At 41.2% G+C, this 13,352-nt stretch overlaps 1 protein-coding gene across 1 annotated transcript in view; it reads left to right on the plus strand.

Moving 5' to 3' along the window:
* vps37d (VPS37D subunit of ESCRT-I) overlaps positions 1-9,485 on the plus strand; it is a 44,824-nt gene extending 35,339 nt beyond the window's left edge. Inside the window, exon 4 of the mRNA XM_020647130.3 lies at positions 12-9,485. Coding sequence (XP_020502786.1) covers positions 12-551 — 540 coding nt within the window. The 3' untranslated portion in view covers positions 552-9,485. The remainder of the gene's footprint in view (positions 1-11) is intronic.
* Positions 9,486-13,352: the final 3,867 nt, after the last annotated feature.

Consider the following 13,352-nt stretch of genomic DNA (forward strand, 5'->3'; position numbering starts at 1 on the left):
CTGCTTCACAGGAGCTGCTGGAGAAGTTCATGGAGGGGAACGTAAGCCTGGATGAGTTTCTGGACTCCTTCCAAAGCTCCAGGAAGACGTATCATATCCGCCGGGCTCAAGCGGAGAAGATGCAGGAGGTCGTGCAGTCCAAGCGGCAGCTGGTGAAAATCAAACGGGCGGAGGAGAGTAAAGTCCCCGAGGTGAGGAAGGACTCGGAGCAGCCTCAGGAGCCGCAGAGGCACAACGGCTTTGTAGCGCAGGGGCCGCTGAGAGTGTTCCAGGTACGCTACGGCCTCACGCCGGCCATCCTCCTCCCTCATTACCCCGTTTCTCCTCCCGCTTCGGCGCCGTGTTTTCAAAGTAGTACCCCTCAGGCCGACTCTCAACCGGGACAGACCCACATCCTCAGCCCCAGCACCCAGCTCCCGGGACACGGACAGCCGGTCGGCCTCAGGGTCATCGGACAGTTGCCGGGCGGCTGGCCGGCTAACGGGCGGCCGGTGAGGGTGCAGCAGCTTTACAGGCCGAACCCTCAACAGCCTGAGCCGCCGTACCGATAAACTCGAGGAAGAGGAGGAGGAGGAGGAGGAGGAGGGAGAGGGAGGATGATGAAAAGCCGGCGTCGGTGTCAGAGGGCTTCCAAGACGTGGGAACCAAACTAGTGGCTGTCACAATCATGTAAGCAAAGACTGATCCACAGACGGGCAGCGCTGCACATGTTTTGTTTCTGTTCTTCATCCATGACACTCAAAATGTAAGCAGAGCAGACGCACCTGAGAGCAGGTAGAGCAGGGATGGGCTCCGATAGCTGGATCCTTTCAGCTCCAAAGCTAATGACTCTCTTATCAAAGCTGTTACGTATCCTTAATCTAGTTCATTTCTAATAACCAAAACTTAAAGAGGAAAGTGGCATATTTATGTGAAGTGCTACCCGCCTTTACTGTGGCAGCGATGAGGCTGACGTTCAGGTTAATCCGGGACGACAGATGAAGGTAGTCTGTGTTTATGTGCAAGTTATAAATTAAACATTAACACAAACACTTTTTACTTCCACTGGAAATGTGTGGTTAAGTAATTTAAACCCATAATACGGGGAGAGTATATCTAAGGGGAGTCGGGGGGGGGGGGGGGGGATGTATCTGAAGAGCGTTTTGAGTATATAGATTGACCCATCTGTTACCATGGAGGAGGCGGGGTTTATGAGCAATACTGCAGCCAGTCTTTTGGCTTCACTTGAGGCGAGGGATTCTGCTGTCCATTTGTTACACAGTCTATGATTTAAGTTAGCATCTTTAATGGACATTACTGGTTTTTAATAACAGACATATAATGCTGCAGCTAATAAATGATTACAATGAAACAGTTAAAATATAAGTTTTAAGCTTTAAAAAAAGGTGTTTACAAACTTCTTTGAACTTATTTAACTTATATTTAAACTTTTTCATGATTTTAATGTTTGAGTGAGAATTGATCAGTGGATTCTTTACTGAGCGAGCATTTGATCAAAAGCTATCGAACCCCATCCCCAGCAGAGACAAGAAAGTCCACTAGTTATTTTAAATTTTATTATTATTATTATTATTATTTTTGTGTTTTACATGGAGGTATGTGAAGCACATCTGCAGCTACGAAAGCTAAGAAAGATGTCATTGTTCATTCACACGACAGAGAGAATCTTTGTGAGATGCCACGAGCCAATGAAGTGAAAGAAAAGGCATCAATAAAGTGTTTCATATGAACTTTGATTTGATTTCTTCATCTCGCCTGATAAGACAGTCGTGACATTCATAACACGGAACATTTCCCAGGATCATGATTGAAAAGTTAAAAACCAAACAGAGCCGGTGTGGTATTTATTAAGAACGATAAGAGCGTCTCCACATTATGTGCAGTGTGTGTGTGTGTGTGTGTGTGTCGGCTTCACAGGCGATTACCCGGAGCCGTCTGCCTTCTTGTGCGATTTCATGAACAGTGCTGGAGCTCAAACGATTTATTTATTCATGTAAATCCTATTTTAAATGGCCGACTTCAAAGCTCCTTGTTTACCGTGCTAAATGAAGAGCTGCTGCTTCTTTCAAAGCAAGCCAGTGTTTTTCTTTTTTATATTTCCCACCACCACCCCCCGAAACCGAGAAGCAGAGTGAGGGGAGTTTAATCTCTATGAGAATGCCGGCGCTCTGCGAGCCCACAGTCAAACATACTGTGGTGTAGGAGGTTTCCTTTTCTCATTTCACTCTCTCCTCCTTTTTTTTTTTTTTCTCATTATCCGTCCCTCAGCATTCAAAGGGAAGAGCTGTGGATTGTTGTTTTCTCATGGATCTGCTCTTCAACAAACATGTTGCTCATCAATAACTCATAAGTGCATGCTTACTACAGCTCGACAGAGTATACAGGAAAATGCCTTTTTGCAGGCCAGTGCCCAGTTACATACAGATCCTCAGATTTCTGATGTTTGGGGAGATGAAAAAGGGAGATTTCAAACCCGTTACTAAGCTCTGATGATTTCTTTCAGAGGGTTTTCCTTGTCTTTAAATCTTCTTCAGTTTTGGTAAACGCAACAGTTTTTTAACTCAAATGAAGCCTGAATAAAACTCACTGTGAGCAGAGGAAGTTCATATCTTGGGACTTGCTAACACAGCGCTTTAATCTTTTTCTTTTTTCTCCAGTTTTCCTGATTTAAATGTTTAATTTAGCTTCTTTTGTGTGTGTTTTTTAATTTATTTAATGCCTTTCCCCCCAGGGTTCTGCAAACACTCCCTCACAGAGTAAACAAAGAACAACAAGCCTTTTCAGTGTGAACACAAACACAGAGGAGAGTCTGTTTCTTAATCCAGACTTTTTCTTTTTTGCACAACTTCACTTTTTTTTTGTTGTTTAGAAAAGTTTCTTGCAAATCCTTCAAGGACACATTTCAACATCTCCAGAAATGCATTCAACGCTTTGTTAGAGTTACATGAAAAGGCTGATGACTTCTGTCATTATGATAACAAGGACACAAGAACCACAAGACTGTTAGCTTAGCTTAGCACAAAGACGTGGAAACAGAGGGAAACAGCTACATGTAGATCTGATTAAAAATGATCCAGCTTCAATAAAACTCAGTGATTAACATTCTGTTTCAAGTAGGTTTAATTGACGCTAAAAAGAGTGAATAGGACACGCTGTGGTTTCGGCTTGAGTTGAGAATATAAAGCTGGCAGGGTCGGGATTAACGTCGTAGTTTAACTGACATCAACCGGAGTGGTGGGTGACTACATTTAGGCGTGTGGAGGTTTAGCTGCAGGGAGGACTGAAGGCAGGCGGTGAAAAAGTTAACCCCACACTCTGCAAACCAAATGACTTCGTTCACCAGCCGACAGTTTGAGAGTCGACTGGGGACTTTGAAATAAAAATTGACTCGTTGGTTTAACAGAATTTTAATTTTCTGTTATCCGACTAAGAAATGACTCGGCTGGGAACATCCCTACCTAATATGGACGCTGGCACTTTTTTTGTTTATTCACTCTGAGAAATCAGTGGGCAGGACAGCTTCTCTCTCTCTGGGTTGCTATGGTTACAGGGATGCTCTGTGTCCACTGTCAATTAAACTTTCTGGCGACCCGACCACTTCCCATTCTGAATTATTTACAAGTTGTTTTATTTTTTTATTTAACAAAAAAAAAGAAAGTTTTTATAAAATGACATTTTTAATTCCACATACACATGCATGCAGCCTGCAGCTTTACAACGGTTGTAGTTCTGAAATATTAAGGAAACATGTTTGTCAATTAATTAAAATGATGTGAACGATGTATGAGCTTTATAGACGCTGTGGGTGGATTTAAGCCTGAAGAGTCAGGCTAACTGTTTCCCTTTGTTTCCATTCTTTATGCTAAGCTAAGCTAATCGCCACAAAAGTCTTGCTTCATATTACAGACTCGAGTTGCTTCAGTTTCTCCTCTTAGACGTTTCCCAAATATCAAGCTATTAGTTCAAGTCTTGCTTTAAAATCTGATGAAGGTGTTCATAGAGGGTGTAGCTGGGCACTGGCTTCAACCAAACATTCAGTTCTGCGTTCACTCAGGGTCTTTCAGAAACAGAATGCAGTGTCTCCGTCCTCATCCCCTAAAGCACAGATGGACCCGCAGGGTGACGCTCAATCCAGACTCTCATTTACCGGAGCATGCCAGAGAGACTCAGACCATCGCCGTCATGTGACGCTGAATCACCTCCACATTGTTCTGATGCAGCGACGTTTGTCCCAGCGAAGGTTATCGCTCCAGGCCTGGAGAGTGATTTTGATTTTTGTAGCGTTGTTTGTCTGTAAAAAAAAAAAAAAATGACCCTCAGCAAACTGACTGAGATTCATTCAGACCGGATGCTTAAATGTGTTTGAAATGTTCTCAAAATGTAAAAGTGCTTGTTTCTGCGACTGTGGTTTGGTTTGTCTCGTCTTTTATATTGTGTGTGTGTCTATTCAAGGATCTGTCCCAGCAGCCTTCCTTCAAGGTTTGTAGTAAAACAAATAAATGTTAAAAAAATGGAGTAATGAAAAAGATGAATGGAAGATGCTTTGGAATTTAAATCGAGACATAGGGCATCAAAACGTTTCCAGTGATTCACATCGCAGCATCATAGGCGAAGGCGCCGTGGCTGTAGGCGTTCAAAACCAGATGATTCTGAGCGACGTCAAAGCGGATCAGTCCTGCAGAGAGTGAGGATGAGCTAATAATATCCAAGTCAAGTCATTTCCATCTCCTCTGTCTCTGAGCGAGGGGGAGCTGATTCAGCTCAGCAGCTGCAGTACAGTACGAGTGACTGGACGCACGTGGCTGTCAGGACGCCGTCAGACTCACAACACTGATGAAGGGAGAAAAATGTCAACTTAGAAAAATCTGATCTTTCCCCCTGATAACACACAGAGACAAGCTTTCACATGCCCCAGACTTTGAACGCATCGCTGACTTCTTCCTGTCGGTCATGTAATGAGACGCTGGTCTTCTCTGCGTGATCGTCCATTTTGATTTAAATTGATCTGCAGGACGCATCAGAATAATTTGGTTATATCTGAGAAAGGTTTGCTCTCTTAAAAAAAAAAAAAAAAAAAGGAATAAATTCTTCAGCAGAGACGTTAGTGCTCTTATGAGGAAAAGCTTGGACCAAACTTTCCCATAAGAGGAAGTCTCCTCGGTGAAAATAGAAACACAAGCATCGCTGTGATTCCTCTTTTTTCAGAGGAGAACATAATTAGCATGAGAAGCACAAGAAGTCACAGTTTGTGATTTAAACACTTGTTATGCACAAAGTTTTTGATCATTATTTTGTGCTAAAGAACAACAAGGCTGCAGAAAACAGACAAAGACTTCTGAGTCTTTGAGAAGATGTTGTTTGTTTGTATCGGGATGTCTAGGAAGAGAAACGTGTTTTCAAATGTCTCGAGCTGCAAACATAAGCGCTGTGATCTTTTGGAGACATTTTGTCACTCGAGTCTGTTCTGGTATCATAAAAATCTCCAGCGCCGGCTACGAGCCGGGTAGCCATAATGTGCTGTGACGGAGACTTTCCGCAGCTGAAAATCGCTGCTAAATGATCCAGAGACGTGGCTTTTTATTTTCCACACTCTTTAAAACAAAAAGGTCTAAATGAAGAGTTTCAGTCATGAAGGCAAAGAGTCTGTTCTTTAACTCATCAGATTTACAACACAGAGAAACTTCTGTGTCTGTCAACATCCAAACTAACACTGAAAGTGCTTCATCTTAAGTTAAGTAGGTTATAAATACACGGGAGATTTCAGAGTTAACACAAAGCTCAACAAAGACAAAAAAAGATGAATGATGTGAAATAAACAACTCAATTCTGAAGAGGTATAAAAACAACATTTTTGTCTTTTTTTAGGGCCTCAAGTATCAAAAAAACATTCCTCTCTGTTAAAGTATGTTATGTGTTTATAAGGCCCGTGTCCACCTTGCCTTTTTTTCCTGAACGTCAGCGTCTTTTTTTTGATTGTGTTCAATGAGTATAGCGAGCGTACAGCCAGCGCTTTTCTGCTTGGAAAAAACCTCTAGGCTGGCATATGTGCAGCTTCACTGGCATCAGGACTCGATTATCCTGTCACCCGGATCGTTATCACGATGGGTTGCATCCTCCATTTTCCTATACCGCTGCACATGGCTTCTTTTTCTTTACCAAAGACCAGCAGTCAGATAAATATGAAGCATTTTAAAACAGGCCGTCAACGAGGGAAGCTGCGGTGCTGCGAGACAACTTTCATAACCCAGCAACAGTTAGCACCTGGAAATGTAGCTTGTGGGCTCTGCCAGCACAAAGGCTCTTATGAAGCCTCACCTGTCTCTGAAGGACTTTAAACCCAATGAAAATGCTTCATGCAGAACAACATGCACCCCATGAACGCTCCATAAATCATGATAACTTAAGAATTTAATTTGACAAAGTTTTGACATGCAGCCCCGGGCCATTCCTACAGGGCATTTTTAAAAAACAGCTCTTTAAGAAGCTGAGGAAAACTCTTGATCAAATATTTATGTGAAGTACATTAGGCCACTCTCAGCGCCGCTCTGTGTGGTTTTGAGGATCTAGCAAAGCGTAAATGTGATGAATATTTTCTGTGGCAGCTGACCAGCTGGTCCACGGAGACTCGGTCTGAACATCTGATTGACTGTGTGGATAAACTGTTCAGAGGACGACGTAATTCCAACAACAACAGCGTGACAGGGCTGTGCAACATTTTCTGTCAGAAAAAATTATCATGAATTGTAAAAAAAATCCTTTCATCGCGGTGGTTACGGCGGAGATTTAGCAGAGTTTACACTGGAGGAAAGCGATGAAAACAGAAACAGCTGGCTCACTCTCTTCAGTCTGGCGTCTCTGGTTTTAATGCCTCATATGATATCTTAACCTATATTTTAATAAACAGCTGGATTAATTTCACAACCATGTGCTAAACTTGTTAAGTTAGACTTTACTATAATGTTTGTTTGGGTTTGTTAGCAAAGTTAGCATGCTAAACTAAGATGGTGACCGTTGTAAACATCCGAGGTGGGCACAGTTTATCCTTTAAAGGAAGAATGTGCAACGTTCAACGCATAAGTAAATCGTAAAGTCTGTCCTGTGTAAATGTGTCTCTGAGTCCTGACTGTCTACAATGAGGGAGAAGCTCGAGTCCCGCTGGCTGTGTTGTTGTCAGAGCCGTGTTTACATGGACGGGACGGCCGGCTCCTCCCCTTGTGTATAAAAGCTGTTTTAGTCAAGAACTAGAGAGAAGAAGAAGAACATACTCACTGATTATTTGGATGTTAGTAAGAGTTTTTAGATCACGCTCATTCTGTGTCAGTTTACATGAAATGTGAAGCTACCAGCTAACTAAAGAGCGCTAACATTAGCATGCTAACACAACAATGTGAAGCTACGAGCTAACTAAAGAGCGCTAACATTAGCATGCTAACACAACAATGCAGGACACAGGTGATTGCAGCTCGAGCAAAGAACAGTTTTGTCCACCACTTGCTTAATGGTGTTAAATTATGCAGCTTTCTAATTGATAACTCCTTCCTGTGAACGCGAGTGGAGGGGGGGTGGAGGTGTGTCTCTGGAGGAGAGCGGAGGCTTCAGTATGGAGGAGGCGTGGCCTAACAGAAGTTTGTTTTGGTTTCATGCTGGAGCTCAAGGGCGACATCTACTGGATCAAAAAGTCAAACATTCTTCCTTTAACAGACGTCAACTTGCATTGTCAGTAGATTAGAGTTCTTAAAATGAAAGAGTGACTTAGAAAACTCAAACTTACACACACATGTCTATTTCTTTGTGGCTTTCTTGCCCAGTCGACTTGATGTGCGGGTATCTCCTCTGCCATTTTTACATTTTTCTTACAATACCAATGCATCCCTGAGTCACTTTTTTAAAGCCCTGAGCAGACGCAGTTTCACAGTACACACTTTACATGTTCCTTTAAAGGTCGTAACAGCAGTGTGATACAGAAAGTAGAAGATGTACCGCCACAATTCTTTGTCCTTCTACAATAAATAAGAGATAACAACTAATGGTTTTGACCTTTTGAGCTAAAAAGAGTCGTCAACTGTTTTAAAACAAGCTGAGGCCTTGTAATTTTATTGGAAACAGAATCAGGAGCCTGTAATGGTGTGTGTGTGCGTGCGTGCGTGCGTATGTGCGTGCGTGCGTGTGTGTGTAGGGACTTGAGAATCTAAAAATGAGAGCGCTGCAGTAATTAAACACCAGAAATAAGGTCTTCAATTATCAGTGGATCCATAACCTGCACTCATTGATTAATTAATAATTTAAAAGTTAATTAAAAGGAAGAACAGGGGCGCGGTGGTTGGCTGAGTTACCTCACAGCGAGTCGGCACGGTTACACGCCTTCTCTGTGTGAAAGCTTTTTATGATCATTTAGTTGACTTGTTTTTCTCCCTTCATCCAAAAATATAACAGCTACTTGAAGGTGTAAATAACCTTTTTGTGTGCTGTCTTTCATTTAATTACGAGGTAGAAGATGTTTTCCCACTCACTGCGTAGGAAAATAAAAATCATGTTTCAGGATGTGACGCTCACATGGCAGTACGACCTGACAAAAGATTTCAGTAGTGTCTTGTTTAAAGGTCTCATATCATAGAAATTTTCAAAACGATTAAGTGAGTCTCAGATCTCCCCAAAACATGTGTGTGAAGTTTCTTGTTCTAAATCCACTCTGATCCTGTAGTTGATCATGTCTATAAACCCCTCTATTTCAGCCCTGCTCAGAACAGGCTGTTTCTGTGTCTGTACCTTTAAATATGTAAATGAGCTGTGTCTGACCACACCCCCTCTTTGGAAGGTCTTAGGTGTCTCGGTGCTTTCTCGCTCCATGTCCGATTGTTTACGGTGAGAAGGCAGACTCAGAGGGCAGAACAAACACCTAGCTGTGGGAGTGTCACCCACCTGGGGGGAGGGGCTACTGCCCTTTGTGATGTCATGAAAGGAAAATCTCCTAACGGCCTGTTTGAGCACACATTTTCTGAAAAGTGGAGCAGGCAGAAGACGGAGAGGATGGACTTTTCTCATCATTGGGGGGTTTGTAGACAGACTAGAGACACATGTTAGAGTTAGAGGAACATGGTGAAGAGGTCGTCGATATTTTAGGGATTAAACTCTATGTATCTCTGAAGCCTCTGATATCTTAAACACGCCTGATATGAAGGATGTGATGGAAACTGATGAACTCTTTTGGACCATGTTGATCATTTCAAGACCGTTTAATGAATGAAGGCTGCTGGGAACGATCTTCTGCATGCTCAGCTTTACGCGAGAAATGTTCTAAATTTGATCATGTTGACATTTTATTGACGTAGACTTCCAGCGGGATATCATCTCCTCATTGCTACAGCGTGTCCTGCCCATCACTCAGAAACATTCAAGTGACCTTAAACAACATGTTTACATGTGAATGATTTTCCATGTTTCTTCATTTGGATCCTGGAGTTATCAATAAACATTTACCACTCTGATTGAATTTGTCTTTTTTGTCATGAGCAGCAGCATCCTGAGGTGTTGAAAAAAAAGGAGCCGACGCAGAAATGATCTGTTGTTCTTTCTTATTACAGTGTTGATATTGATCTATAAAAGCAATATGGCCTTTAATATTGACATATTGAAGGTTCAGTCATGGGCTAAAGGCTGCAATATTTGGTACAACAGCACAACCTCAAAAAATGTCCTCAAAGTTTTGCTCCTTAATTTGATTGGATTTTGATTCTGATGCAAATTTTCTTTCTTCAAAATTCAATTTAAATGTTCCTGTAAAAACAAATAATACTTCCTCCGTTTAGTTTGAGATTTGAGTTCTTCTTCCACTCGGCCCGTCTCCGTCTCATGGGGGATAAAGTGTGACTGTTATCAGTGAACCAGCCCCTGGCTCCATCAGATTAACTTGCATTTTTTTAACTTTCCACTCAGCCCTCTCATCTTCTCTTCCTTTTATATTTGACTTTTTTTTAAAAACTTTTCTTCTTCTCTGCTGCCTCAGCCTCACTGTGCCAATCCCTCTCAACAGCTTTTCCTTTTCATTGTTATGCAGATGAAGCCCAGTTAGCTCGCCGCTGTAAATCCAAATGGGATGAAGGAATCTGCCTCACTGACAGAAAATGTTGGAGCCCGTTTCTTAAAGCCTGCCTCTCTGTGAGGGGACACTCTGCTGCTTCAATATAAAAAAAAGGGTCCGTCTCTGCAGCACAAAGTGACTGAGGCAGGTGGTGTTTTGTTTCACTGCTGGGCGTTCGGGGAAAAAAGTGTGACACATCAAAAGTCTGGAGTTTGTAGCTGAACATTTTCTGAGCTTTTGAAAGAGAGTCAGCTGGCAGAACTGGGACACTTTGGATGAAAAAAAACCACATTTTTATTGTAGCATTAATTGTTAATATCAGTGCAAAAATGATAGCAGCTCTCTGATGCCCTCTTGTGGCCAGATGTTCAGTCACTGTTTCTTTAAGTACAGTACTGAAGGGACATTCCTGCACTAACTGACACAGAGTTTGTAATGTACAGTAGCTAACGATGTGCGCAGTGTGTTTGCACTGAAAGTCTCTTAATGCTTCTTTAACCTGACCTTTGTCCTCGATCTTTAGCTAAACTGTTAGAAACAAAAAGTCTCTGTTTGAGCCACAAATGCAAACATGCCAGAATATTGTGATAAAGGTTTCAGTCGACGTTATATGTATTTGATGCAGTGGTTAATCAGATGAAGTAATGCCCATAAAAGTATTTTAAAATACTGCAACTCAAGACTGCGTTCACCGAGCCTTTTGATATTTACAACAGATGTTAATTTAAACATTTGAGCAAAATGTGAATAAAACAAATGTGTATTTTTACTTCACTGTACTTCTTTTTTTTTCTTCTCTGATAGAAGGATTTATTTTTTATTGATCCCAAATATCACTTCTGTCACAGTTAGTCAAAAACCAAGAAGAGGACCCACATGCATGAACTAAATCCACCCATTATCTACACCGCTTTTCACCTGTCAATCACAGGCCTGACATATAGAGACAGACGACCAGCCACACTCACATTCACACCTACAGGCAATTTTAGATTCACCAGTGAACCTGACGAGCACGTCTTTGGACTGTGGGAGGAAGCTGGAGTACCCAGAGAGAACCCACACATGCACGGGAGAGAACACACAGAGAGACTCCTGTCAGACAGGGATTCAAACCAGGAACCTCCTCGCTGTGAGGTAACAGCGCTAACCACTGTACCAACACATACCCTGCAGAAGTAAATGAAAATATTTAATTAAACAAAAGGGCAAAAAACGAAGTTTTACTTCTTTCAAGGAACAAACAAAGTCCAACTTAAAATTCCAAAAGGAGAAACAAAGAAAATCTTTTTTTAATCTCAAGGAAACACTGGGAGACGACAAATCAAGGAGTACACAGAGAGGTTGACATGACATTTCTCTGTGTGTGCCCTACCCTGATATTCTTCACCTGTGTCATCATTCTAGCCTGTCAGTCGGAAAAAAGAAGGTGATCTTTTCATTGTCTCCTGTGAATGCAATATGCTCCCGTTAAATAGTCCTTATCATAATTTTACTATTTTTTTTTTTATATATATATATATATATATATAAAATGCCTTTGGGTTTTTATCCCTGCTGTGTTACTGTTTATGTTGTTTTTAAATGCAATACTTATTTTAGGTTGTGTCAAATGTAACTATGTTAGGATTGAAAAGTGCCGCACAGAGACTAAAAAAAAAAGTGGGTTTGTACCTGTGACTTGTTCTTGTTAAAATATAAAAGTCCAACAATCCAGATACCTTTGTAGATTTATCAAACAATATAGGGAAAGGAAAGGTATTTCTAAACAAAAGGTCCAAAAATGATGATTATGGTGATGATGATTATATAATAATGACGATGATGGTCAACAGAAAATATTTCAAACTCACTCACCCTCTTTGTCTAGTCTCCCGCCATCCCAAATGCACAGGTAAAATAAATTAAACCACGCCCACTGCTAATTACCGGAAATAATAAGAACAAATAACAAATAATCAACCGAAGTAAAACACACATTATGGCTCCTACAACACATTTAATCACTTAAGAAGAACACGATGAAGACAGTATCTGGTATCCCTAAAATATCATCTATTGAACATGTATAAAGATCATGTTCTCATGTTGTTCCCATCCAGACAAAACTCTAACTCTTTATATTCTTCTTAGAAGTCTCATAGAAATCAAAGGATCCTATTGCCAGTTATTTTTTGTTTCCTCAGTAGAGCCACGTTTGTCCAGCCCGTCCAGCTTCCACCAGCTCAGACAAGCTGCCCTGATTTCAGCTTTTTTTGTTGGATGCATTTAACAGTTTTAAGACAAAGGAGTTTAAAAATAGTTTAATGATCTTACCACGTAAGGGTATTTCCTCAATCCGGAAAGAAGCACTCGCTGTAATAACCCAGTATTAGAAGGAAGTGAAATCACAATCCCCAGATTTGCTGATGCACAGATTCAACCTGAAAGGGAGTGAATGAAAAACTGAAATCTGAAGAACAACCAAATCTGTCGACACATGTAGAGACAAGTTTCTAATTTACCTCCGAGAGATTTTATATATTGTATAAAGTACAGTAAAAGGGGAATATTTAAGAAGAGCAGGAGAGCACTAAAAGAGAGTCATGGCAACATTTTGTCATCGTTACTTTATGAACTATCTACACGTAGTCTGTAAATGCAAACTCAGTGCAATCACACCAGCACTTTAAAGAAACAGGCTCCAGAACAAATGTGTCATTTACGTCAGTACCTCATAATCATGAGCAAAACTTCAGCACCTTTAACACTCCGGCACTTTACATCCCATAGCAGGCTTTACCTCTGAAGGTCAGCTTATCCTGGATTGTTTTGAAAAACATTGCACAGCCACTTTAATGCTTGTATAAACGTATGTGTGTCAATAATGTACAGTTTATGTTGTTGACGTTTTTGCATGTCGTTGTGGAGTTATGTAAATTTGTACACGTGGGTACCACCGACCTGCCAAGAGACTAGCCGATGGCCACAATCTGGCATATTTACATGTTCATGTTCATGCTATGTAGGGAGGGAGGTTTGTTAAATAAATAAACTCACACGTACCGAGCCCCTAAAGAGACGAGGAGTGAAAAAATGAAGTTTCTGGAGCGCACTAGAATCAACTCCATGCTCATAAGATTTGATTTGTTGTGCGATTTGTTGAGAACATTTAATGATCTCATCCGAAGGTTTCATAGGAGCATATTGCATTCACATGAGAAAATAAAACATTTCTATAAACGAGATTATTTTCTGGGAGTTACGCGTTATATTTTATTGAAAAATGTATATC

Source organism: Labrus bergylta, chromosome 14 (assembly GCF_963930695.1).
Source record: "Labrus bergylta chromosome 14, fLabBer1.1, whole genome shotgun sequence".
NCBI classification, from domain to species: Eukaryota; Metazoa; Chordata; class Actinopteri; order Labriformes; family Labridae; genus Labrus; species Labrus bergylta.